This window comes from Tupaia chinensis, unplaced genomic scaffold (assembly GCF_000334495.1).
Source record: "Tupaia chinensis unplaced genomic scaffold, TupChi_1.0 Scaffold143758_1, whole genome shotgun sequence".
Lineage (NCBI taxonomy): Eukaryota > Metazoa > Chordata > Mammalia > Scandentia > Tupaiidae > Tupaia > Tupaia belangeri.
In genome coordinates this window covers 2,123,273-2,146,229 of record NW_006203607.1, presented here as the reverse complement: position 1 = coordinate 2,146,229, position 22,957 = coordinate 2,123,273, and the positions used below count along the sequence as shown (strand labels likewise).

The window sequence follows — 22,957 nt, the reverse complement described above, 5'->3', positions numbered from 1 at the left end:
CAGCAGGTGCCGCCGCCCAGTCAGTGCGAACCGCGGACCCCAGGGCGAGGCTGGAGCCGTGCGACCGCCGAGGCCTGGGCGGTGCTGCCCGGCCCTGGAAGAAAGCCGGAACTCGGGACAAGAACTCAGGGTGGAGAGGAAGGGGAAGAATGTGGGTGCGACGCCGCTCCGCAGGGGCCGGAACTCCAAGGCTGGGCTCCCGCCCTCTTTGGGCCGGAAGTGGGGAAGACGGGCCTGGTCCTTTCTCGGCAGAAACTCGCAGGCTGGAGGAGGAGTGGGCAAGTGGAAGACTGGCTGCAAGAAGCTGGCGGCCACGCGGAAGGGGTGGGATGGAGCCCCAAGTGCAACTAATTCTGAGAGATTGGGATAGAAACCAACATCTAAAGCTGGCTACATTTACCCTTCTTGGATTGATAGAAAAGGCCATTTTACAAAAACACACCTGAGATTGATATTGCTACGGCACCACGGGGACGCGCTGAGGGGACGGCTGTCAGTGGAGCACCGGTGCATGCTGAAGGAGCCGGCAGAACCGGGTGGCCATGGGGATGTGGGCGTCGCTGGACACGATGTGGGAGATGCCGGTCGAGAAGCGTTATCTTCGGGGCCGTGCTGCTCTTCTCGTGGACAGTGTATCTCTGGGAGACCTTCCTAGCACAGCGGCAGGAGCCCTTCCTAGCACAGCGGCAGGTGAGCCTAGGCAGGGCCCACCTGACCCCGACCCCAGCCCTGCCCTAGGCCAGCCTCGGCCTCGACCCAAGTCCTTGGATGTTCGCTCCAGTCTCAGCACCGGTCACGACACTCGTCCCTGCCGAGCCTCCTAGCGTGGCCCGATGGCGGGCTGTCGGCCGGGAGCGGGTCTTGGTGGCTCAGGGAAGTTTTCCGCAGCCTTATGGTGGACTGCAGCCCGTGTGGGCCTGAGAGGGAGGGGTCCGCCGTCTGGGCTCCAGCTCCTGCGCCTGCCCTACGGCTTCCACCCCAACCTAGCCTCCTTTTTCCTTGCAGTAAGTCTGCAGAAGGGAGATGTTAACATTTTAGAATCCTGCCGTTTGTGTAATCATGCTTGACCACAGCATTAGGAAACCATTTTCTGAAAATGAAGATTGTGCCATCCTCCTCTCTTTAAAATGCACATGCTGTTTTTGCCCCCCAAAACGTTATTTTCTTGTTTTTCATAAAAGCATCGTCATTATTTTTGTTTTTAAAAATTAAAATAGTGAAGTAGAAAGTGAAAATTCCTTCATAACAATTCCCAGGAAGTAATCATACTTAACAGCTTGTTGGACTGGAGATCTGAACTTTTTAAAAAACTATTTTATTTAATTTTACTCATTGTCATTATTATTATTTATTTTTATTTGAAGTTGACCAGAGAGAGACAGAGAGAGAAAGTGAAAAAGCAAGCTGCCAGGTCCAGGACTCGAACCATGGTCAGCCATGTGGGAGTCCAGCCACTCTAACCACCATGCCATCTGCCAGCCCCAAGATCTGAACTTTTAAATGAGATCAACTTTAATTGACAGTTTTATTGCAATTTTTTTATACTGTTTGCTTTACCTACAGTCTTCCATGTCGATGATGGCTATGAGAACATTTCTTAACTACTGGATCTTTTTTTTTTTCCATGTCTGTATTCCTTTGCTAACTTCTCTCACTTTACATTCTGCATGAATCTTTAAACGGGAAGTTTTGATCTTTCTGTGCGTGTCAGTGTCTTCCTTTAGTTCACAATGTTTGGAGAGAGACGTGAGCTGTATAACTCAGTATTCTGACTTAGCTTTTTGGACAACTTCATTACTGCGGAATCTTGGTGACCTAGAGAAGATCCTTTACTAGAGAACACGCATGGAATGTGGGGTCTAAGTTGTGGACTGGGGGTTTGAACCCTATCTTATTTTAGTAATAAGCCTAGTTACAGTAACTGCTTTTCAGTAGTGTCTTTAGAGTTAGGCTTTAATGCCCTCAATTTTTATTGACATACAAATATATATATATCGAGAAAGTATTTTCGTAAAACCATTGTAGAAGTGTGATCCATTATATTGTTTGATATCTGTTCCTGGATTATATCCCATATGCTGAAATTCCTTCTTAGAATTTGGTATAATGAAAAGTTAGTCTTTTTTCAAAAACCTGATGTTTCTGCCACTCTTCAAATTTCCTTTCATTTGGCTTTAATTTTTTTGACCAGCCACCTATCTCTTAAAATTCATGGTTAGTGTTTTTGCTGCTTCCCCTTTCCACGAATTTGTTTTCTAATACGGGTTATATGTCATCTCCAGAATGAGTTGTACCTTTCATGATGTTACAGTTTTGGTTTACATGTGCAAACTGGAGTGGGATGACAATCCTGATTTTTATTTTACCTAGGCAGCTAGCCTCAGCTTCTCTTGTTCTGTTTTTTTTGTTTGTTTGTTTGTTTGTTTGTTTGTTTGTTTTTGAGAGGTTTTTGCCATAGGGCGCGTGCGCTCGCCAGAAAGACAGAGAGAAACAGAGATACAGAAAGCGAGAAATCACCCCTTATGGGGGATGGCCACGCCACAATCCCTTCTCCTCCATTCTCCTCTTGGGATCTTGGGCACGCACGCACACGCGCCCGGCGTGAGTTTTAAGCCACTGGGTCCAGGACGCAAACACAGTCGACTACCTAGGAGTCCAGCGACATAGCCGTTACGCTAACTGCTGGTCCTTCTTGCTCTGTTTTTGTTTTCCTGCATGAGTTGTTTCAGTAGTCATTGCACTTGATCAAGTGAAATATTTGTATGTCTGTAAAGCAAATTCAACAGAAGTGGCAGTGCTATAGACCATTAGTGACTGTTGTAATAAGCAACTGACCATTTCACTAACGTGCATTTTTTTCAAAATATTTCAGAGAAGGATATATAAAGCAACAACCCATGTACCACCAGAGTTAGGACAGATCATGGATTCTGAAACATTTGAGAAATCTCGGCTGTATCAACTGGATAAAAGCACTTTCAGCTTCTGGTCAGGACTCTACTCAGAGATCGAAGGCACAGTGAGTAATTTACTTCTTGGAGAGATAGTCTCTCAAATTGTTTAACACCATGTAATTTTTCTTTTCATTTTCATATTTTTATGACACAAAAGAGAACGCCACACCTAGGTGTCCCAGAATGCTTTTTTAACCTTTGTTATTGACAGTTATGGGTGTGGAGCAAAACCCCAGAAAGGTAGCTGCTTTATCAATTGAAAAGTGTGAATATGGTAACTGTCACCCGAGGCCAATTTACACCTGCTGTGCAATGTTACTCTTTTTTTTTTTTTTTTTTTGGAGAGGTTTTTTTGCTATAGGGTATGTGCGCTTGCCAGACAGACAGAGAGAGACATAGAGACAGAAAGTGAGAAATCACCGCCCAGGGGGGATAGCCACACCACAGTCCCTTCTCCTCCATTCTCCTCTTGGGATCTTGGGCACGCACGCACACGCACCTGGCGTGTTACCAGGTCTGGGACGCGAACCGCAGTTGACTACATGGAAGTCCAGCAACATAGCCATTACACTAATTGCTGGTCCCAGAATGTTACTCTTATAGGCCCTTCTGCTCCTCCTGCCTCTACCTCAAGACCGTCCCCATCCTCTATGTTGCTGTAGAAGGAATGTTTCTGAAGCACAATTTTCATCACATTATTCTGTGTAAAGCTTTTTTTTTTTTTTTTTTTAAGATTTTTGATATACAACGTGTGTTCTTGCTAGAGAGAAATAGAGACAGTAAGGGACCAGCAGTTAGCGTAATGGCTATGTCACTGGACTCCCATGTAGTTGACCACAGTTTGAGTCCCAGACCCGGTGGCTTAAACTCACATCAGGTGCATGTGTGTGCATGCCCAAGATCCTGAGAGGAGAATGGAGGAGAAGGGATTGCGGTGTGGCCATCCCCCCCGGGGGGTGATTTCTCACTTTCTGTCTTTCTGTCTCTCTCTGTCTTTCTGGTGAGCACAAAAACCTGTAGCAAAAACCTTTTCAAGAAAAAAAATAGAGGCAGTAAGAGGAAAGTGTGAAATTACCCTCCCAGAGGGGATGACCATGCCACAGTTCCTTCTCCTTCACTCTCCTCCAGGGATTTTGGGCACACATGCACATACATATGAGCCTAGCGTGATTTCCAGGCCACCAGGAACAGGACTCGAACCGTGCTCAACTGTGGTCAGGTTCAGTCATGCGCCCCAATCACCATGCTACCTGCTGGTCCCTGTAAAGCCTTTTAGTAGCTTGGTTTCTCTCAGGGAAAAGTCCAAATTTCTCTTGGTTTATGAAGTCTTTGACTTGATCCTTGCCTACTTGAGCCTCATCTTTTTATTCCTTCCCCCCAATTTTTCCTGTTTTCTGTTGTTCGTCTCATGCCAGCTGTGTTTCTTATGACTCAGTCTTCCACACACTACCTAGGTGCCCTTATCCTCTCCCTGCATCTCCATCCTCTCACTGGAGGCTGGTTCATCCCTGCTTTTTCATTAGTCTCCAGCTGAGATGTCATCTCTTCTAAAAAATCATTTGCAACTCTCCCTGCCTCACGTCCAGGTAAGGTAGCATCCTATGATTCCAAGTACCCGTCATAGCATGTTAAACTTGCCTGTTTAATCAGCAGGCTGCTAGCTCCTTAAGGAAAGGATATTTTATGACCTTGTGCATAATTTTACATCTAGTACCTGGCATGTAATAAGCACATAATTTATATTTATTAAATGAAACAATGAATGACAGGCCATTTTACTTAGCAGAACGTAAGGCTAGGAATACTCTCATGCTAAAAGAGTGGCTGGGAGTAGTAGATGGTTACCTTGCTAGACTCCCATGTAGTTTGACCTTGGTTTGAGTTCTGGACCCGGTGGCTTAAAACTCAATGCCAGGTGCGTGTGCGTGCATGCCCAAGATCCCGAGAGGAGAATGGATTGTGGTGTGGCCATTCCCCCTTGGGGGGATTTCTCACTTTCTGTCTTTCTCTGTCTCTCCAGCAAGCGCACGCACCCTGTAGCAAAATCTCTCTCTAAAAAACATAAAGAAGAAAAAGAAAAGAAAACAAGACGACTGGGCTAGCAGGTGACATGGTGGTCAAGGTCACATGTCCAATCATGTTTCAAGTCGCGGACCCAGAGATTTGGAAATCATCCTGGGTGCAATGTGTGTGCCTGCCTAACATCCAGACAGGAGAATGGTGGAGAGGGGATTGTAGCGTGGCCGTTGCCCCAGGGGCTAATTTCTCACTTTCCTGCTCTTTGTCAAGCATGATATGGCATACACACATGCACTCACCAGAGAGACAGAGAGATAGAGAGAGAAAGAATGAGAGAGACAGTGAAAAATCACCCCCAAGAGAGATGGCCACACTGCAATCTCTTCTCCTCCATTTCCCTCTCAGGATTTTGGGCACATACACACATGTACACAGCATGATTTTCTTTTTCTTTTTTTTTTTTTTAATTATTTTGTTTAACTTTATTCATCCACTTATTTATTTATTTCAGTTTGACCAGAGAGGGACAGAGTGAGAGAGACAGGCAGAGAGAAAGTAAAAAAGCAAGCCACCAGGTCCAGAACTCTTGGCTAAGTGGAAGGAATTCCAGCGTCCTCGACCACCACGCCACCTGCTGGTCACCATGGTATGATTTTCAAGCTGTGGGGTCCAGGATTTGAACCACACAACCAGCCATGTGGGATCCAGCTGCCTTAACCTCCACACCACCCGCTGACCTGGCTCACTTTTTATTTTAAAGAAAAATCGGGCTCATGCACAAAGCAAAAATTGCATAAAGCACAGATAAATATGTATAAAGTATAGAAACAGATATATAACACAACTATGGTTTTAACATCTCATGGAGCAGGTAATTAGGAAGAAAATATCTAAAAATCCCACAGGGGCAGAGTAAAGGGAGATAATGAAAAAAGATGGAAAAACACCACTCTATACTACCCTATAGCAAACTAAAAAAAAAAGTTAGAAGTGAATCTCAATTATTTTTTTGAGCCTCATGTTTCTCATCTTTAAAATGAGAAGTGGCTAGATACGAAACATCTTCATACGGTTGTGGCAAGGGCTAAGAGAGTCAGATAATGAAGACGAAGCACTTAAGACTGCTCAGCCTGGCAGTTACTTAGTCACTGGGTTTCTTTGGGCAGGTCACCTTAATCTCCCCGAGTTTCACTTGGCGTCATCTATAAAAGAGAAATGACTGTATTCCTTGCCCTGCCTGCTTTTCAAGGCTGTAATGAAATGGTGTATGTAAAAGCAATGGGATTGTTTTTGGTGGGATCATTCATTTTTGTCATAGGCCATCCCCAGGAGTGTGCTCAGTGAGTTTATCAACAGGGAAATTTTACAGCTTACCGTGCTTGTTTTTTATTCCTCAAAGTAAACAAAGTTTGGAATATCAGTTTCCAGTGTATTCATAGATCATTCAAAGTTTATATCAAAACTACTCTCGTTACATAGTTAAAACCTAGAGTCTTAATAATGGGTGTTCTAGCCTTCCTCCCAAAGCATCACAAATCCTTAATTCTGCATCAGTTATTAGTGTTAGGAATGGGATGAAAGAAAACCATCCTAGAACAATTACTTTAACAACTGGAGTAGATGCCAGACAGTGGTACCAAAGTATGTCTTTTCAGAAAACGAGGTTTATATCCAAGGCTGAGTTAGTCATAATGAAGGGACAATTCCTGGACATAGAGTTGAGGGCAATTTATTGAAACTGGGCTTTTCAAACTTTAGTGAATATTAAATTCATATGGAGATGATTCAGCCTCCTTTCTAGTTCCTGAGTCAGTAAGCTTGGGTTGTGGCCTGAGGTTTTCCTTTCTTTTAAGTTTTTTGCTGTTAGGTGTGTGTACTCACTAGAGACACAGACAGAGCAAGAGTGGGAAAAAGGAGAAATCCCCCCTGGTAAATGGCCATGCCACAGTCATTTCCCTGTCATTCTCCTTTGGGGACTTTTGGTACTCATGCACATTTGGAATGTTTTTATTTTTTTATTCATTCTCCTTTGGGGACTTTTGGTACTCATACACATTTGGAGTGTTTTTATTTTTTTTTTTAAGTTTTTCAAAGTGCCGAGTCTAGGACTTGAATCATAAAGTTGGCCACGTGGGATCCAGTCATCTTAACCACCACACCGCTGGCAGGCCCAGATTTGCATTTGTTCCACAGTCCCAAATGTTGTTGCCATTGTTTAGAGACCATATTTGTTTTGTTTTGTTCTCACTTAAAGAATTATTTATTTAATTATTAGTACTATTATTATTTTTTTTGGAGAGGTTTTTGCTCTTGGGTGCATGTGCTCTCCAGAAAGACAGAGACAGATAGAAAGCGAGATATCACCTCCCGGGGGTATGGCCATGCTGTAATTCCTTCTCCTCCATTCTCCTCTCAGAATCTTGGCATGCATGCATGCACGCCCGGCGTGAGTTTAAGCCACTGGGTACGGCACTCAAACCACTGTCGACTACGTGGGAGTCCAGCAACATAGCCATTATGCCAACTGCTGGTTCCTATTATTACTGTTTTAAAAATTTGATCACAAAGAGAGAGAGAGGGGGAAAGTGAAAGTGAGAAAGCAACCCACTGGGTCTAGGACTCAGACTGTAGTTGGCCATGTGGCAGTCCAGTGCCTCAACCACCATGCCACCTGCTGGCCCCTAGAGACCATATTTGAAGCCAAGGTATTAAACCAACACAAAATATTGCTTAAATCTAAAAAATGGATAGTGTAAAGTATGGGGGAGATTGTGAGAAAACAGGAATGCTCAGGTAATGCTGATGAGTGTAACTTTTTTTAATTAAAAATATTTTTAAATAATTATTTATTGCTATTTTATTTGTCATTATTATTATATTTTTAAGTTTGAATAGAGAGAGACAGAGAGAGAAAGGGAAAGTGAAAAAGCAAGCTGCCAGGTCCAGGACTCGAACTGCAGTCAGCCATGTGGGAGTCCAGTACCTTAACCACTGTGCCCCCTGCTGGCTCTGAGAGTGTAACTTCATGTAAACATTTTAGAAAAGAACAAGCTGATAATACTGCATAGTTAAAAAAAAAAAAAACTCACCATGGATGGATCTAAAAGAATGTAGAGGGGCCAGCAAGTGGTATAGTGCTTAAGGTGCTGAACTCCCACATGGCTTATTGCAGTTCAAATCCCAGACCTGGTGGCTTGAAACTCAGTGACAGTTGTGTGTGTGCATACATGCCCAAAGTTCCAAGAGGAAAATGGAAGAGAAGGGATTGCAGTGTGACCAACCCCCTAAGGGGTGATTTCTCACTTTCTCTCTCCCTCTCTCCCTCTCCCCCCCCTCGCTTGCTCTCTCTCTCTCTCTTTCTCAGTGTATCCAGCAAGCACACATATCCTATATTAAAAATCTCTTTTTAAAAACAACAACAAAGGGACCAGCAGTTAGCATAATGGCTATGTCCCTGCACTCCCATGTAGTCGACCTGGAGGCTTGCAAGTCATGCCGGACATGTGTGCATGTGTGCATGTGTGTACGCATGCCCAAAACCCTGAGAAGAGAATGGAGGAGAAGGGCTTGTGGTGTGGCCGTCCCCACTGGGGGGTGATTTCTCACTTTCTGTCTCTCTGTCTCTCTCTGTCTTTCTGGCGAGCACATGCACCCTATAGCAAAAACAAAACAAAACAAAAAGCACATTATTTTCTAATGTTGTGATGCTTCTTGATTCCTAATACCCTAGTGATTTGGTGAATGTGTGTTCACTTTGGCAGTGAGGACAAAGAGTAGCACTGAGGAAGTGGCTTACCCCACGAAACCCAGACTCCTTTCTCAGGATTCATCTTTTTCTTTCTTTTTTTTTTTTTTAGACATTTTGCCTTAGGGCACGTGTACTTGTCCCAGAGAGAGAGAAAAAAAAAACTTGGAGACAATGAGAGGGAAAGTGAGAAATCCTCCTCCCTAGGGGAATGGCCATGGCACAGTCCCTTCTCCATTCTCCTCCTGGGATCTTGGACATGCGTGCACATGCGTCTGGCGTGAGTTTCCTTTTTTTTTTTTTGAGAGGTTTTTGCTATAGGGCGTGTGTGCTTGCCAGAAAGACAGAGAGAGACAGATAGCCAGAAATCACTCCCCGGGGGGATGGCCATGCCACAATCCCTTCTCCTCCATTCTTTTCTCTGGATTTTGGGCACGCACACACGTGTGCTCGGCGTGAGTTTAAGCCACTGAGTCCAGGACTCCAACCACTGTCGACTGCATGGGAGTCCAGCAACGTAGCCATTACGCCATTTGCTGGTACCTCTGACATGAGTTTTAAGCCACCGGTTCCAAGACTTGAACTATGGTCGACCATGTGGGAGTCCAGTGACATAACCACTATGCTATCTGCTGGTCCCTGAAGATTCACCTTTTACTGACTTGGGGAAGGCACAGGTGTCCCATTCTCTTCCCCAGTTGGGAAGTGGACATGACTCTCTCCTCTTTTACACTGTTAATGCACTTTGTCCTGACTGAAAAGGGCTATTACTTTCAAGGAAAAAACGTAGTTATAAAGCCACATACCCTGGTTCAAATTCCATTTGTGTCACTCACTAGCTGTGGAATTTTGGACGGTTTATTTAACCTTTCTAAGCTTAGTTCCTGACTCATAAAGCTTTTGTCATACTCTCTTGGCAAACTTTTTTTCTTTTAACTGCTTTATTGAGAGATAATTCACATACCATATACTTTACCCATATATTGTGTACAGGCAAAAATGTTAGAACAATCTAAACTTAGCATCTTTATGGTTCGTATTCTTCTAAATGCGTATTTTATCCTAAGTTAAATAGGTCTCTCTTAAGAGAGAATTATTTTGTCCGTTCTACTTTATAGCATGCTGTCTCACATGGTCATTTCTAGTGCTCTTCCAATGTGACCAAAGTCTGCTTTGTTTTATAGCTTATTCTTCTCTTTGGAGGAATCCCTTATCTCTGGAGCCTGTCTGGACGGTTCTGTGGTTATGCCGGCTTTGGACCAGAGTATGAGGTATGTGAATCGTTAGCGTCTATTTGTCAGAGCCTTTTTTTCCTGCTTGGCATGCTTTATACTAGTTTTTTGGTTCCCACCATAATTAGACTTGTCTTAGAATAGCACTAGTTGCTGTAACAAACCCCAGAATATCAAGGGCTTACCACAGCAGCTCAGTTTTCTATCATGTAATGGCCCAATGTGGACATTTTTAGTTAGCAAGTGACTCTCTTCCATGTGGTAAGCTGGGACCCAGTTGCTCATCTTAGAAATTAGTTATCCAGTGCCCCAGAGACGATTGAGGAAAGGACACCTTTTTCCTCGGCTCCTAAGTGACACCTGTCCTTTGCATTCACACATACTGGTGAACCAGTCATTTAGTCTCACCAGATGTGAAGAACTGGGAGATGTGGTCTCTGCTCCTTAGGAACAACTCTGTGCAATGAAAAGAGAAGCAGGGACTTTGGTGAGCCCACCCCCAGGTACTCGTCACATGCCGCAGTCCTTCCAAGACAGTGTCTCTCCTGAGTCTCCACAGAGCTGTTGGAGCTGAACACCCACTTTCATGTGTATGGGTACCTGGGCTTTAATTCAGCTCATTCCGTACCCCTTTAATGTGTACCCTTTTCTAAAGCAACCACCTCTTATGAGCTCTTACTCCTGTGGAATCTCTGTGTCTCATAGACTTGATCCTGACCCTCTTTGTGGTATGGCAATATTCTTACATGTTCTCTGCGTTGTTTCAGAAATGATTTAAGGTGGCTTCAAGTAAACATCATGACTGGCTTCTCATTCAGTTCTCATCTTAAATGCCCTTTCTTTGAGAGACCTTTTCTTTCTTTCTTTTTTTTTTTTTTAAAAGAAGTATTTATTTAAATTTGGGCCAGTAGGTGGTGTGGTGGTTAAGGTGCTGGATTCACATGGCTGACTGTGGTTCAAGTCTCAGACCTGGTGGCTTGCTTTCTCACTTTCCCCCTTTCTCTGGTGAGCACATGTGCCTTCTAATAAATTTAAAAATAATAACAATAATAAATAAAACATTTAAAATATATTTATTCAGTTATATTTATTTAAATTTGACTAGAGAGAGGGAAAGTGAGAAAACAAGTTACCAAGTCTAGGGCTCGAACTACATTTGGTCGTGTGGGAGTTCAGCAACTTAACCAATGTGCCACCTGCTGGCCTGAGACACCTTTTCCTTATCAAGTCATCTAAAATAGTATCTATCATTCTTTTCCCTTTTTTTTTTTTTTTTAAGTTTGCTGTAGGGCTCATGTGCTATCTGGAGAAAGAAAGTGAGTGAATGAAAACACCCTCCCTCCCCCAAGAGGATGGCCATGCCACAGTCCTTTCTTCTCCATTTTCCTCTGGAATTTTGGGCTCACATGCACTGTGTTGGAGTGTATTTCAAGGTATTAGATTAGGGAGTCAAACAGTGCAGTCAGCCAAGTGGGATCCAGCTATCTTAACTAACCACAGTGTCACCAGCTGGCCTGCCTGCTGTCATTCTTTAGTGTATCAAAACCTTTAAAAAGTTTATACCTGAGGCTGGCAGGTGATGTGGTAGTTAAAGCGCTGGATTCCCACATGGCTGACTGCACTTTGAGTCCCAGACCTAGCGGCTTGCTTTTTCACTTTCCCTTTCTCTCTTTTTCTGTCTCTCTTTTGTCAAATTAAAAAATAGTAATAATAAATGGAATTAAATAAATAAATATTGGGAACCAGCAGTTAGCATAATGACTAGGTCGCTGGACTCCCATGTAGTCGACCGTGGTTTGTGTCCCGGACCCGGTGGCTTAAAACTCACGCCAGGCGCGTGTGCGTCCGTGCCCAAGATCCCGAGAGGAGATATATATATATTTTAAAAAGCAGTGTATACCTTTTGACACCAGACATTTCACCTCTGTGAAGTTATGGGAAGTGAATGCATGGGATGTATGTATAAAGCGGTTCATTGAAACATTGGGACGAATGCTGTAATGGGAATAGTCTAAGTGATGGAATCCCCTAGAGCCATTAACTGCAAAGATGTAGATCTCTGGTGGTGTGGAAAGATGTTTGTGGTATGGTGCTGTTAAGTGAGAAAAGCAGATATTCAGACAGTCTGTGTAACATAAGTGCATTTTTGGGAGATGGGATTCTTTTTTTAAAATTTAAAATGTTATCATGCCGAGCACATGTGCATGCATGCCCAAAATCTTGGGAGGAGAATGGAGGAGAAGGGATTGCAGTGCAGCCATACCCACTGGGGGCTGATTTCTCAATTTCTCTTGCTCTGTCTCTCTTTTTCTCTCAGTCAGACAAGCACATGTGCCCTATGGGCAAAACCTTTAAAATTTTTTAAATTAAATTTTTACATTTTAAAAATTTTATTTATTTATTTATTTTAGTTTTGTTACAGGGCATGTGTTCTTGCTGGGGTGAGCCAAAGAGAGATAGAGAAGGATTTGGGGGCATGTGTGTACACACCCCTGGTGTGTTTTTCAAGTTACCAGGTTGGATTCAAACCAAGCAGTTGGCCATGTGCAAAGCAGCACCTTAACCTCCATGCCACCTACTGGCCCGGATGATGGGATTATGTTTTCTTCATTTTGAGAAGGTCCTTGGAGTCTGTTTTTAAAGTGTTCCCAGGTCAGCCCATGGTATGATGGCTAGGGTGACTGGATCTTGCATAGCCAACTGCACAGTTTGAATCCTGGAACTGGTGGCTTTAGAAAGACACTAGGTGTGTGTGCATATGTTCCCAAATCCCTAAGAGGATTGAGAGATGGAGGACAAGGGATTGCAGTGTGGCCATTCCCCATGGGACATGATTTCTCACTTTTCCTCTCTCTCTTTTTCTGTCTCTCTCCTGCAGCCAGTACTTGTGTCTCTCTGGCAGAAAAATTTAGAAAAAGAAAAATTGTTCCCATTTTCTGTTTGGAACCAAGTGTTAGAATAAACCACCCTGATAGTTGTAGCCAGATGAATCTTTCCCCTTCCTGTCTCCCTCCCTCCTTTGTTTAGAAACTTGTATTTCCAAGCAAAGGCTCCATCTTTGCTGCCAAATCAAATATATTTTGGTAGTGCATGGTATACTCAAATTTACTAGAAAGGATTCGTTTTTTATACTGGGAAATGAGAAGGATAGTGACAGAGTGGTGAGGGGAAGGGACAAAAGACTTTGTTTAGGGCCCTCACGTGGCGTGGTGGTTAAGACGCTGGATTCCCACATGATTGACTTCAGTTTGCATCCTGGACCTGGCGCCTTGCTTCCTCACTTTCCCTCTCTCTCTCTCTCTCTCTCTTTGATCAAATTAAAATAATAATAATGAATAAAATTAAGTAGTTATTTAAAAAAAAGACTTTGTTTCATTGCTCTTTTCCCCTTTCTAGCAACTCTGTTCTTGCCAATTAGACCTTGTCATCCACTATCTCAGGAAAAAGTTTTAAAGATAAATTGGCAGTTTTTGATCTTTTGAGGGCCTGTTTAATGGCAATTAAAGTAATTCTTTTTTCTTTTTAAAATTTCTTTTATAATTATTTTATTTTAACTTTATTTATTATTATTGTTACTTTCCAGTTTGATCATACAGACACAGAGAGAGAGAGGGAAAGTGAGAAAGCAAACCACCAGATTCAGGACTTGAACCACGGTCAGCCACGTGGGAGTCCAGCGCCTTTAACCACCATGCCACCTGCCGGCCCCTCTTTTTTAAAAATTTGACTGAAGGTGCTTGCATTCACCAGAAAGAGAGAGAGAGAAAGCAAGAGAGAGAGAAAAAGAAAGTACCTTCCAATGGGGCATGGTTATACTTTTCCACTTCTCCGTCCTGTTGGGATTTTGACCATGCACACACACACCTGTCATGTTTTTCAAGTTGCTGGGACTGGGATTTGAACTACGTGATATGCCACATGAGATCTGACTCCCTTAACCACCAGGCCACAGGGCCAGCGCATTAAAGTATTAATAATTCTTGAAGGTAATTTTCTCTACTAGATTTTGACTTTTTGTGAGAACTTGAGCATACCCCACCCCTTCTGTCCTGGCTTAGGGTATTGAGACTCCATCGTAAGTTTCTCTGGTAGATCCCAGTCAGGCCCATCATCATCAACTTACAGGCTGCTCTCTTCTCTTGTGATACTTTTGCAAATTGTGTGAATTTCCTCCTCCTCTCCTGTTCTTTGCTGTCATACTAATTTATTCCTTTCTTCAAGGTGGCATCCCAAGTCTCATCAACTCTATAAGCCCTCCCTGAATTCACCAGCATACGTTGCTGTCTCTTTTCTGAATTCTTCCAACTGTTTTTGTCTATATGACTGAAGGTAACTTTCAAATAGTGCCTGTGTGATGAAAGAGAAATTGTTTTATTCAGTCTTTACGTCTTCTCTCAGCAAAAAAAAGATCTTTTTCCTGAGGGCAGGGATGATGTTTCAGACCTCGTATTAGCCGTAGAATCACGCACATTGTTTGGGATATCAGTGCTCGACAGCTTGTTGATGTGTTCTCTGGGAGTTTATTAGAAGAATGAATTACATTACACTGTTAACAAGTGCCACATTTTTCCTTCTTGTGTTTAGATCATGCAGTCCTTGGTGTTTCTGCTGTTGGCTACACTCTTCAGTGCGTTGACTGGTTTGCCGTGGAGCCTTTATAATACTTTCGTGATAGAAGAAAAACATGGCTTCAATCAACAGGTATAATAGAGAATATGATGTTCTTTTTTAAATGTGAAGGTCGTCTGTGCTTTTGCCCTGTGTAATGTCATGTAAACATAGCTTGTATGTAGAGCGTGGATTATTGATACTTGAGAAAAACAGGAACAGCAAATATATAAAGATCATAAAATTGTGTTTTTCAGCTAATAACATTTAAATGGCATTGTCTTAAACTGTCAAATGCTAGAGAAGTATTTATTGTCTTAGAGCTACTCGTGTTACTGCATATTAATTTTAAAAATTGCTTTAGTGACCATATCCTTTTTATTTACTTAGCAGTTATTTAAAAAGCAAAACCAGTTTCTCAGTTTCTTGTGGTGATTTTTTTTTTTTTTTTCAGACTTTGGGGTTCTTCATGAAAGATGCAATCAAGAAATTTATCGTGACTCAATGTATTTTACTGCCCGTGTCTTCACTTCTACTTTACATTATTAAAATTGGGGGTGATTATTTTTTTATTTATGCTTGGCTGTTCACATTAGTTGTTTCTCTGGTGAGTAAAATATTTATTTCATTTTCCTTTATATAAGTGCTTTGGTGAGATGGTGATTTCAGCTTCATTAGCATGTAAACTGTTCTGAAGAAGCTGGCAAAATATAAATAGGTACGCATATACCTTTCTTTCTTGCCTTCTGCTCTTGAGTATAGCAGGAGATTGACCGTAAGTTTTCTTCTCTTTGTGCTGACTTCTGCAGATCCTAGAAGCTAGTTGGTAGTCTTTTTTTGGAGAGGTTTTTGCTATAGAGTGCGTGCGCTCACCAGAAAGACAGAGAGACAAAAAGTGAGAAATCACCCCCTGGGGGGATGGCCACACCGCAGTCCCTTCTCCATTCTCCTCTTGGAATCTTGGGCATGCACGCACAAGTGCCTGTGTGAGTGTAAGCCACTGGGTCAGAGACTTGAACAGCGGTCAGCTACATGGGAGTCTAGTGACATAGCCATTATGCCAACTGCCGGTCCTGGTAGTCACTTTTAATGATCTAGTTTCAGGCAATTTTGGGCTTTGTATTTATGAGTTGCCACCAGAATGGGTGACTGAGTGTGATGATTTAATGACTTTAGATGGACCTCCAGTGCCTAAAAATTACGAATATTTTGAAAAGAGAATTAACCTAAAAGAGTCAAGAGGAGGAAAGTGTGCCAGCTGGTGGTGTGGTGGTGAAGGCGACTAGACCCACATGACTGGCTTTGCGGTTCTGAGTGCTGGACCCAGTGGCTTGAGAAACACACCTAGCACACGGACGTGCCCAAAATCCCAAGAGGAAGATGGAGGAGAAGGGATTGTGGCACGGTCGTCTCCCCTTGGGGGTTAATTTCTTACTTTCTCTCTCTCTCTAGTGAGCATAAGTACCCTATAGGAAACAAACAAACAAAAAGAAGAAGGAAAGTATACAGTTATCCAGTTTTCTTCTACCCTTTTCTCTCTTCCTTTCCCTCTTTACTCCTTCTTCTCTATTCCCTTCTCCTTCCTCCTTTTATCCATTCTCTTTCATTTCTGTCTCCCTTTTCTCTTCCCCTTTTCTCCCTGTCTTAGTCCGTTTTTGCATTAGTAACAAAAATACCTGAACCTGGGTGATTTTTATAAAGAAAATAGAGTTTTATTTACAAACTCACAATTCTGGTGACTGGAAAGTCCAAAGGCTGAGGCCTGCAGCATGACTGACAGAAGGACAGAGGGTGGCTGGTGCATACAGAACGACAGTGAGCAGCTTGCTGTCTCTTGTTTAGCAATCAACTCTCATGAGAACTCCCTTCTTTTTTTTTGAGAGGTTTTTGCTATAGGGCGCATGCGCTCGCCAGACAGACAGAGAGAGACATAGAGACAGAAAGCGAGAAATCCCCCCCCAGGGAGGATAGCCACGCCACAATCCCTTCTCCTCCATTCTCCTCTCGGGATCTTGGGCACTCACGCACATGCGCCTGGCATGAGTTTAAACCACCGGCACCGGGACTCTAACCACAGTTGACTACATCGGAGTCCAGCGACATAGCCATTACGCCAACTGCTGGTCCCACCCTTCTTCTCACGAGATCACAAACTTAGTGGGTCTCATGAGACGCTATTAATCTGTTCACGACAGTGTTGCCTTCCTGCTACAACAATCATGGACCAGTCACTAGGTCTCATTACCTCCCAACATCAAATTTCAAAACATGAGATTTTGGGGAACAGATCATATACAGTACATACACCCTCCTCCTGCCGGCTGTCCTTTCCTCTCTTCCTTCTCTTTCCCTTTTCTTATTTTTTTATATTTTCCCTCCCTTACCTCTTTCTTCCCCCTCTTTTCTTTCCCATATCCTAAACCACTTCACAATAGAAGCACTACAGTACGGTCAAAATGAGCTGTCCAGACCTCTCCAGTTCAGCTGATGAGAGGTTTATTTTAGTCCAGATTGTGTGATGCTTATTGCTTCACTTCCCACTCGTGGGATCAAGATCAGAAAATGGGTATCTGTAAATTGAAGTAAAAGGAAAGAGCAGTGGAAATGCTTCAGAATGCTCAAGGATATGCTATTTCAACTAAAGTGTACAATTAGGAACTATAGGTAATTCATTTTAATAGACAGAACACCGGGTAACAGCACACAGTTAAGCTCTAATAATTCTTTTTTAACAAAGACTTTAGATCTATCATGATAACCATGAAAGGCAGAATCGTGTTATAAAGTGTCGGAAATAGTTTTTTCTGTTTCGTTTTGTTTTATTTTAGTTTTTGTTCTAGGGCACTTATGTTCCAGAAAGAGAGAGAGGGAGAGTGAGAAATTACCCCCCAGGCAGGATGGCCATGCCACAGTCCCCTTCCTCAGCTCTCTTCTTCAGATTTTTGGGCACACTCGCACACACACGTGCCCAGGGCAATTCTCAAGCTGCCAGGCCTGAGATTCAAACTATGAAACTGGCCATGTCGGATCCAGTATCCTAACCTCTATGCCATCTGCTGGCCTGGCAATAGTTTATTTGTTTGTTTGATTTTGAATTGCCATAGGACATGTGTATTTACGAGAGAGAAAGAGAGAGAGACCCTCCCAATAGAGCATGGTCATTTCCTGATCCGTTTTTGTCGATCCCATCAGGATTTTCAGCACACACACACGTACCCAGCATTTTGTTCAAGCTGTTAGGGCTGAGACTTGAGCCATGGTGGCTATGTGCAGTCAGCTCTCTTTACAGAGATAATCTACTGCGCTGTGAGGCCATCCCCTCGTGATAATTTTGAAAGGATTATGTATTGCCTCCTAGATATTTTAATTACTGTGAGTAGCATTAGCTACTAAAATAAAATTCACAAGCTTACTGAATAAGCAGACTACTTATTTTAATTTAATATCCAAGCAAATATCAAGGTGTTACCATTTGGCAGTATTTGGGCCAGAGAATACCAGAGCAAATAAACTTCCTATTCTCAAGTTTCAGGTCAACATAATTGTCTAGTATATTATTATGTATTATTATGTATTATTAGTGTATAATAAGTGGTGTTTCTTTAAAGACATATTTACAGGTTGTTTTGACATTTACTTTTCAGGTTCTTGTCACAATCTATGCGGATTATATTGCTCCTCTATTTGACAAGTTCACACCTCTGCCTGAGGGAAAGCTCAAAGAAGAAATTGAAATAATGGCCAAGGGTATTGACTTCCCTTTGACTAAGGTGTATGTTGTCGAAGGTAAGGCACCTGAGGGAAGAAGATCTTATTTGAGTGGCTTTGTTTTATTTGAGTACTTTATTTATTTTTAAAATATGAACAGAGAGGGACAGAGTGAGAGAGAGAGAGAGGGAAAGTGAGAAAGCAAGCCCCCAGGTCCGGGACTTAAACTGTGGTCAGCCACGTGGGAGTCCAGCACCCTTAATCACCGTGCCACCTGCTGGCCCCTTTAATACTTGATTTTTAAAACTTTGTTAAAAGAAGGAATCTGATTTTTTTTTTAAAGTTTATTTATTCATCTCTTCCGTGAGAGAGGACAGAGATAAGCACCCCAGCACCACCACAACTGTACCACGGGCATGTGTCCTCACACCTGGTGTGGATGGGGACACCCCTGGCCATGAACCTGGCATCCCCATGTGCCTCAGCATTGCAGCGTTGAGTCGCTGTTACTTCATCACGGCTGACCAAGGGCGTTCTTGATTTTGCTTTTTAAAATTTGCTATTTAATGGTTAGCATTTACATCCTGACATTTTCAGGTTTATAGGAATTGATGACATAATCCAGGAATGGAAACTAGTAGTCTCTTGCCAAAGCCTGCTCTTGCCTACAGCTGTGTTTGATTGGCTTAAATACAGTATCGTTTCTAATTTTTGGCCAAGGCCTCTTCACTCCCTGTTATATTATGTTGTATATCAGACTGATTTATTCACTTCTGCCACCCTCCTGGCTCCTCTAGGTGATTGTAAATTTGGAGGCTCATGCACAAAAGCAGTGCTGCTGGCTTTGCCTCCTTCCGCAAAGCCGCCCGTTTCTGGATGGCTGACTTCCCCTGCAGATTACCAGAAACTGGAGCATCGCTGGGTGCTTCAGATGAGTTACACTCTGCTTTTTTGATGATTGCTTTTGAGAGTTAAGCTATTTACAACTTGCATCAGACTATAAATTTTCAAGGAATACTCAAAGAGAGAAGACAAAACTGTTGTGTGGTACCATGACTTCCAAAACCTGTAAATTAATTTATATAAATGAATCCAACTGGCTCTGCCTCTGCCACTGCCACTTTCCAGCTTTTGGATCTTGGACAAATCACTCCACTCCTCTGGAAGTCAGTTGTGCCTCCTCTAAACCGTGATCTGCAAATGTTTTCTGTAAAGGAACAGCTAGCAAGTGTTTAGGCGTTGTGGGCCTCGTGGCCCCTGTTAAAGCTGTTCACCTCTGCCTTTGTAGTGCAAAAGCAGCCACAGACGAGGTAAGCCAAGCAGCATGCCTTGTCCGGTAATCTTACAGCAATAAGTAGCAGGTTGGATTGGGTGTACAAGCCATGACTTGCTGATCTCTGCTCTAAACTGTTACCAGTGGAAAGCAGCCACGTGAGGTAAAGGAGTGGAAACCAAGGAGTTGTCGCAGGGTCAGGTGAGAACAGGCGACCATAACAGAGAAGAATGAATTTAACATCAGTAGACGAGCATTGGTCTCAGACCTCAATTGCTCCTACACAGTGGAAGGATAAGGCAGGTCACGATTATTACTTTAGGCTCTGAGATCACTTTTTTTTTTTTTTAGGGTAGTATTAAATGAGCAGCACAATAATTAGTATAGTAGAATGATCTCTGAGGGGTGGAGGGGCAGTCTGAGGCACTGACCCTCGTTATAGTCAGATAATGTGGAGCGATAGCGACTGATATGACCAGTTAGATATGTGGCGTTATTTTCTCAGATGAAATAGTCTGGGAAGGCTTTATGGAGGGTTATGGCATGAAGTGGGATCGAACAGGAAATCAGAACTTGAGTAGGTCATGGGTACTTATCATAGGTCTGGTTTTGGAATTCATAGGCTTCTCTTTGAATCCCAGTTCTACAATGAATTACCTGGGTGACTTTGAGCAATTTACCTTTGCTGAACAGCAGTTTGCTTCCCTGCAATATATATTTTATTGGTGTTAACAATGGTAACAGCCCTCAAAATTTTTTTATTTAAAGAATTGGCCAGAGAGAGAGAGGCTTTTTTTTTTTTTTTTTTTTTGAGGAGGAGGTTTTTTTTTTTTTTTTTTTTTTTTTTTTTTTTTGAGAGATTTTTGTTATAGGGCATGTATGCTCACCAGAGAAACAGAGAGAGAGAGAAAGCAAGAAACCAACTCCCCCAGGGAGATAGCCATGCCACAGTCCCTTCTTCTCCATTCTTCTCTCGGGATTTTGGACATACACATATATGTGCTCAGCGAGAGTTTCAAGCTGCCAGGTCCGGGACTTGAACCATGGTTGACCGTATGGGAGTCCTGCACCTTAACCACCATGCCGCCTATTGACCCCGAGATAGGCATTTTTGACTGAGCCTCATCCTGTCACATTTCTCCTGCCCCAGCCTCCCATAGGCCATGCCACTGCCCTGGCTCGTTGTCGGTTGGGCCTCTGCCATGTTGCCTCAGCCACCGTACCCTCCCACTTGTGCCGCTGCAGCCAAGCCTCCTTGAAAATGTTTTGAATGGCTGAATGGGCATTGTTTCTAACAATAACAACATACATCACAGATTTATGAATCAGTAGGGGTATTGTGAAAAGCCAAGGATCCTGTTCTCAAAAAAATATCAAATAGCAAATGCTGTGCAGAGAATTAAACTAGTGTGGGGGGCTGGCAGATGGCATGGTGGCTGAGGGCACTGGACTCCCACATGGCCAACTATGGTTCAAGGCCTGGACCTGGCAGCTTGCTTTCTCATTTTCTCTCTCTCTTTCACTCTTGTTCTCCCTTTCCCCTGGTCAAATTTTAAAAATTAATTAATTACCTGATTAATTAAAACTAAGATAATTAAGCTAGTGTGATGTGACAAAGGATAACTGAGTAGATACTTTAGACTGGGTCCTCAGAGAAGGCCTTTTTTGGGCAAATGGCAAGCTGAGGCCTGGAAGTCAGAGCCATTCATGTTGAGATCAACAGAAGACCTAGACTTAGCACCTTCAGGGAACATGAAGCAGTTCGGTGTGGCCACAAAGACAGGAGAATGTAATGAGATGAAAACTGAGATGTAGGCAAGGGTCTGTCCAAGCCTTTGTAAGTCAAGGTAAGGAGTTTGGATTTTACTTAAAGTTAAGTAGGAAAGGCCACTGAAGTCTTTTTAGACTAGAAAGTGACATGGTCTGGTTAATATTTTTTAAATACCTTAGGTGGTTGTATGGAAGACAGTGTGGGGAGAGGCCAGAGTGGAAGCATCCTTTTGAGATCTTAGGCAGACATGCATATGCTCCTGGTGTATTTCTCAAGACACCAGGTCCGGGACTCAAACTGTCTGCCATGTGGGATCCACGGAAGGAGAGGGGGTTTTTTTTTTTTTTTTTTTTTTTTTTTTTGAGAGATTTTTGTTATAGGGCATGTATGCTCACCAGAGAAACAGAGAGAGAGAGAAAGCAAGAAACCAACTCCCCCAGGGAGATAGCCATGCCACAGTCCCTTCTTCTCCATTCTTCTCTCGGGATTTTGGACATACACATATATGTGCTCAGCGAGAGTTTCAAGCTGCCAGGTCCGGGACTTGAACCATGGTTGACCGTATGGGAGTCCTGCACCTTAACCACCATGCCGCCTATTGACCCCGAGATAGGCATTTTTGACTGAGCCTCATCCTGTCACATTTCTCCTGCCCCAGCCTCCCATAGGCCATGCCACTGCCCTGGCTCGTTGTCGGTTGGGCCTCTGCCATGTTGCCTCAGCCACCGTACCCTCCCACTTGTGCCGCTGCAGCCAAGCCTCCTTGAAAATGTTTTGAATGGCTGAATGGGCATTGTTTCTAACAATAACAACATACATCACAGATTTATGAATCAGTAGGGGTATTGTGAAAAGCCAAGGATCCTGTTCTCAAAAAAATATCAAATAGCAAATGCTGTGCAGAGAATTAAACTAGTGTGGGGGGCTGGCAGATGGCATGGTGGCTGAGGGCACTGGACTCCCACATGGCCAACTATGGTTCAAGGCCTGGACCTGGCAGCTTGCTTTCTCATTTTCTCTCTCTCTTTCACTCTTGTTCTCCCTTTCCCCTGGTCAAATTTTAAAAATTAATTAATTACCTGATTAATTAAAACTAAGATAATTAAGCTAGTGTGATGTGACAAAGGATAACTGAGTAGATACTTTAGACTGGGTCCTCAGAGAAGGCCTTTTTTGGGCAAATGGCAAGCTGAGGCCTGGAAGTCAGAGCCATTCATGTTGAGATCAACAGAAGACCTAGACTTAGCACCTTCAGGGAACATGAAGCAGTTCGGTGTGGCCACAAAGACAGGAGAATGTAATGAGATGAAAACTGAGATGTAGGCAAGGGTCTGTCCAAGCCTTTGTAAGTCAAGGTAAGGAGTTTGGATTTTACTTAAAGTTAAGTAGGAAAGGCCACTGAAGTCTTTTTAGACTAGAAAGTGACATGGTCTGGTTAATATTTTTTAAATACCTTAGGTGGTTGTATGGAAGACAGTGTGGGGAGAGGCCAGAGTGGAAGCATCCTTTTGAGATCTTAGGCAGACATGCATATGCTCCTGGTGTATTTCTCAAGACACCAGGTCCGGGACTCAAACTGTCTGCCATGTGGGATCCACCTGCCTCAGCCACCACGCCATCAGCTGGCTCCGTGGTATCTGCTTCTAA

General features: G+C 43.1%; 1 protein-coding gene across 1 annotated transcript in view; it reads left to right on the top strand.

Annotated features, from left to right (window-relative positions):
* Positions 1-671: 671 nt before the first annotated feature.
* The window catches only part of ZMPSTE24 (zinc metallopeptidase STE24), a gene marked incomplete in the record, with an annotated part of 43,370 nt that continues 21,084 nt past the window's right edge, over positions 672-22,957 (top strand). The window contains 6 exon segments of the mRNA XM_027766887.1: positions 672-690; positions 2,873-3,019; positions 9,903-9,989; positions 14,535-14,651; positions 15,013-15,165; positions 18,203-18,344. Of these exon segments, the coding sequence (XP_027622688.1) occupies positions 2,924-3,019; positions 9,903-9,989; positions 14,535-14,651; positions 15,013-15,165; positions 18,203-18,344 (595 nt within the window).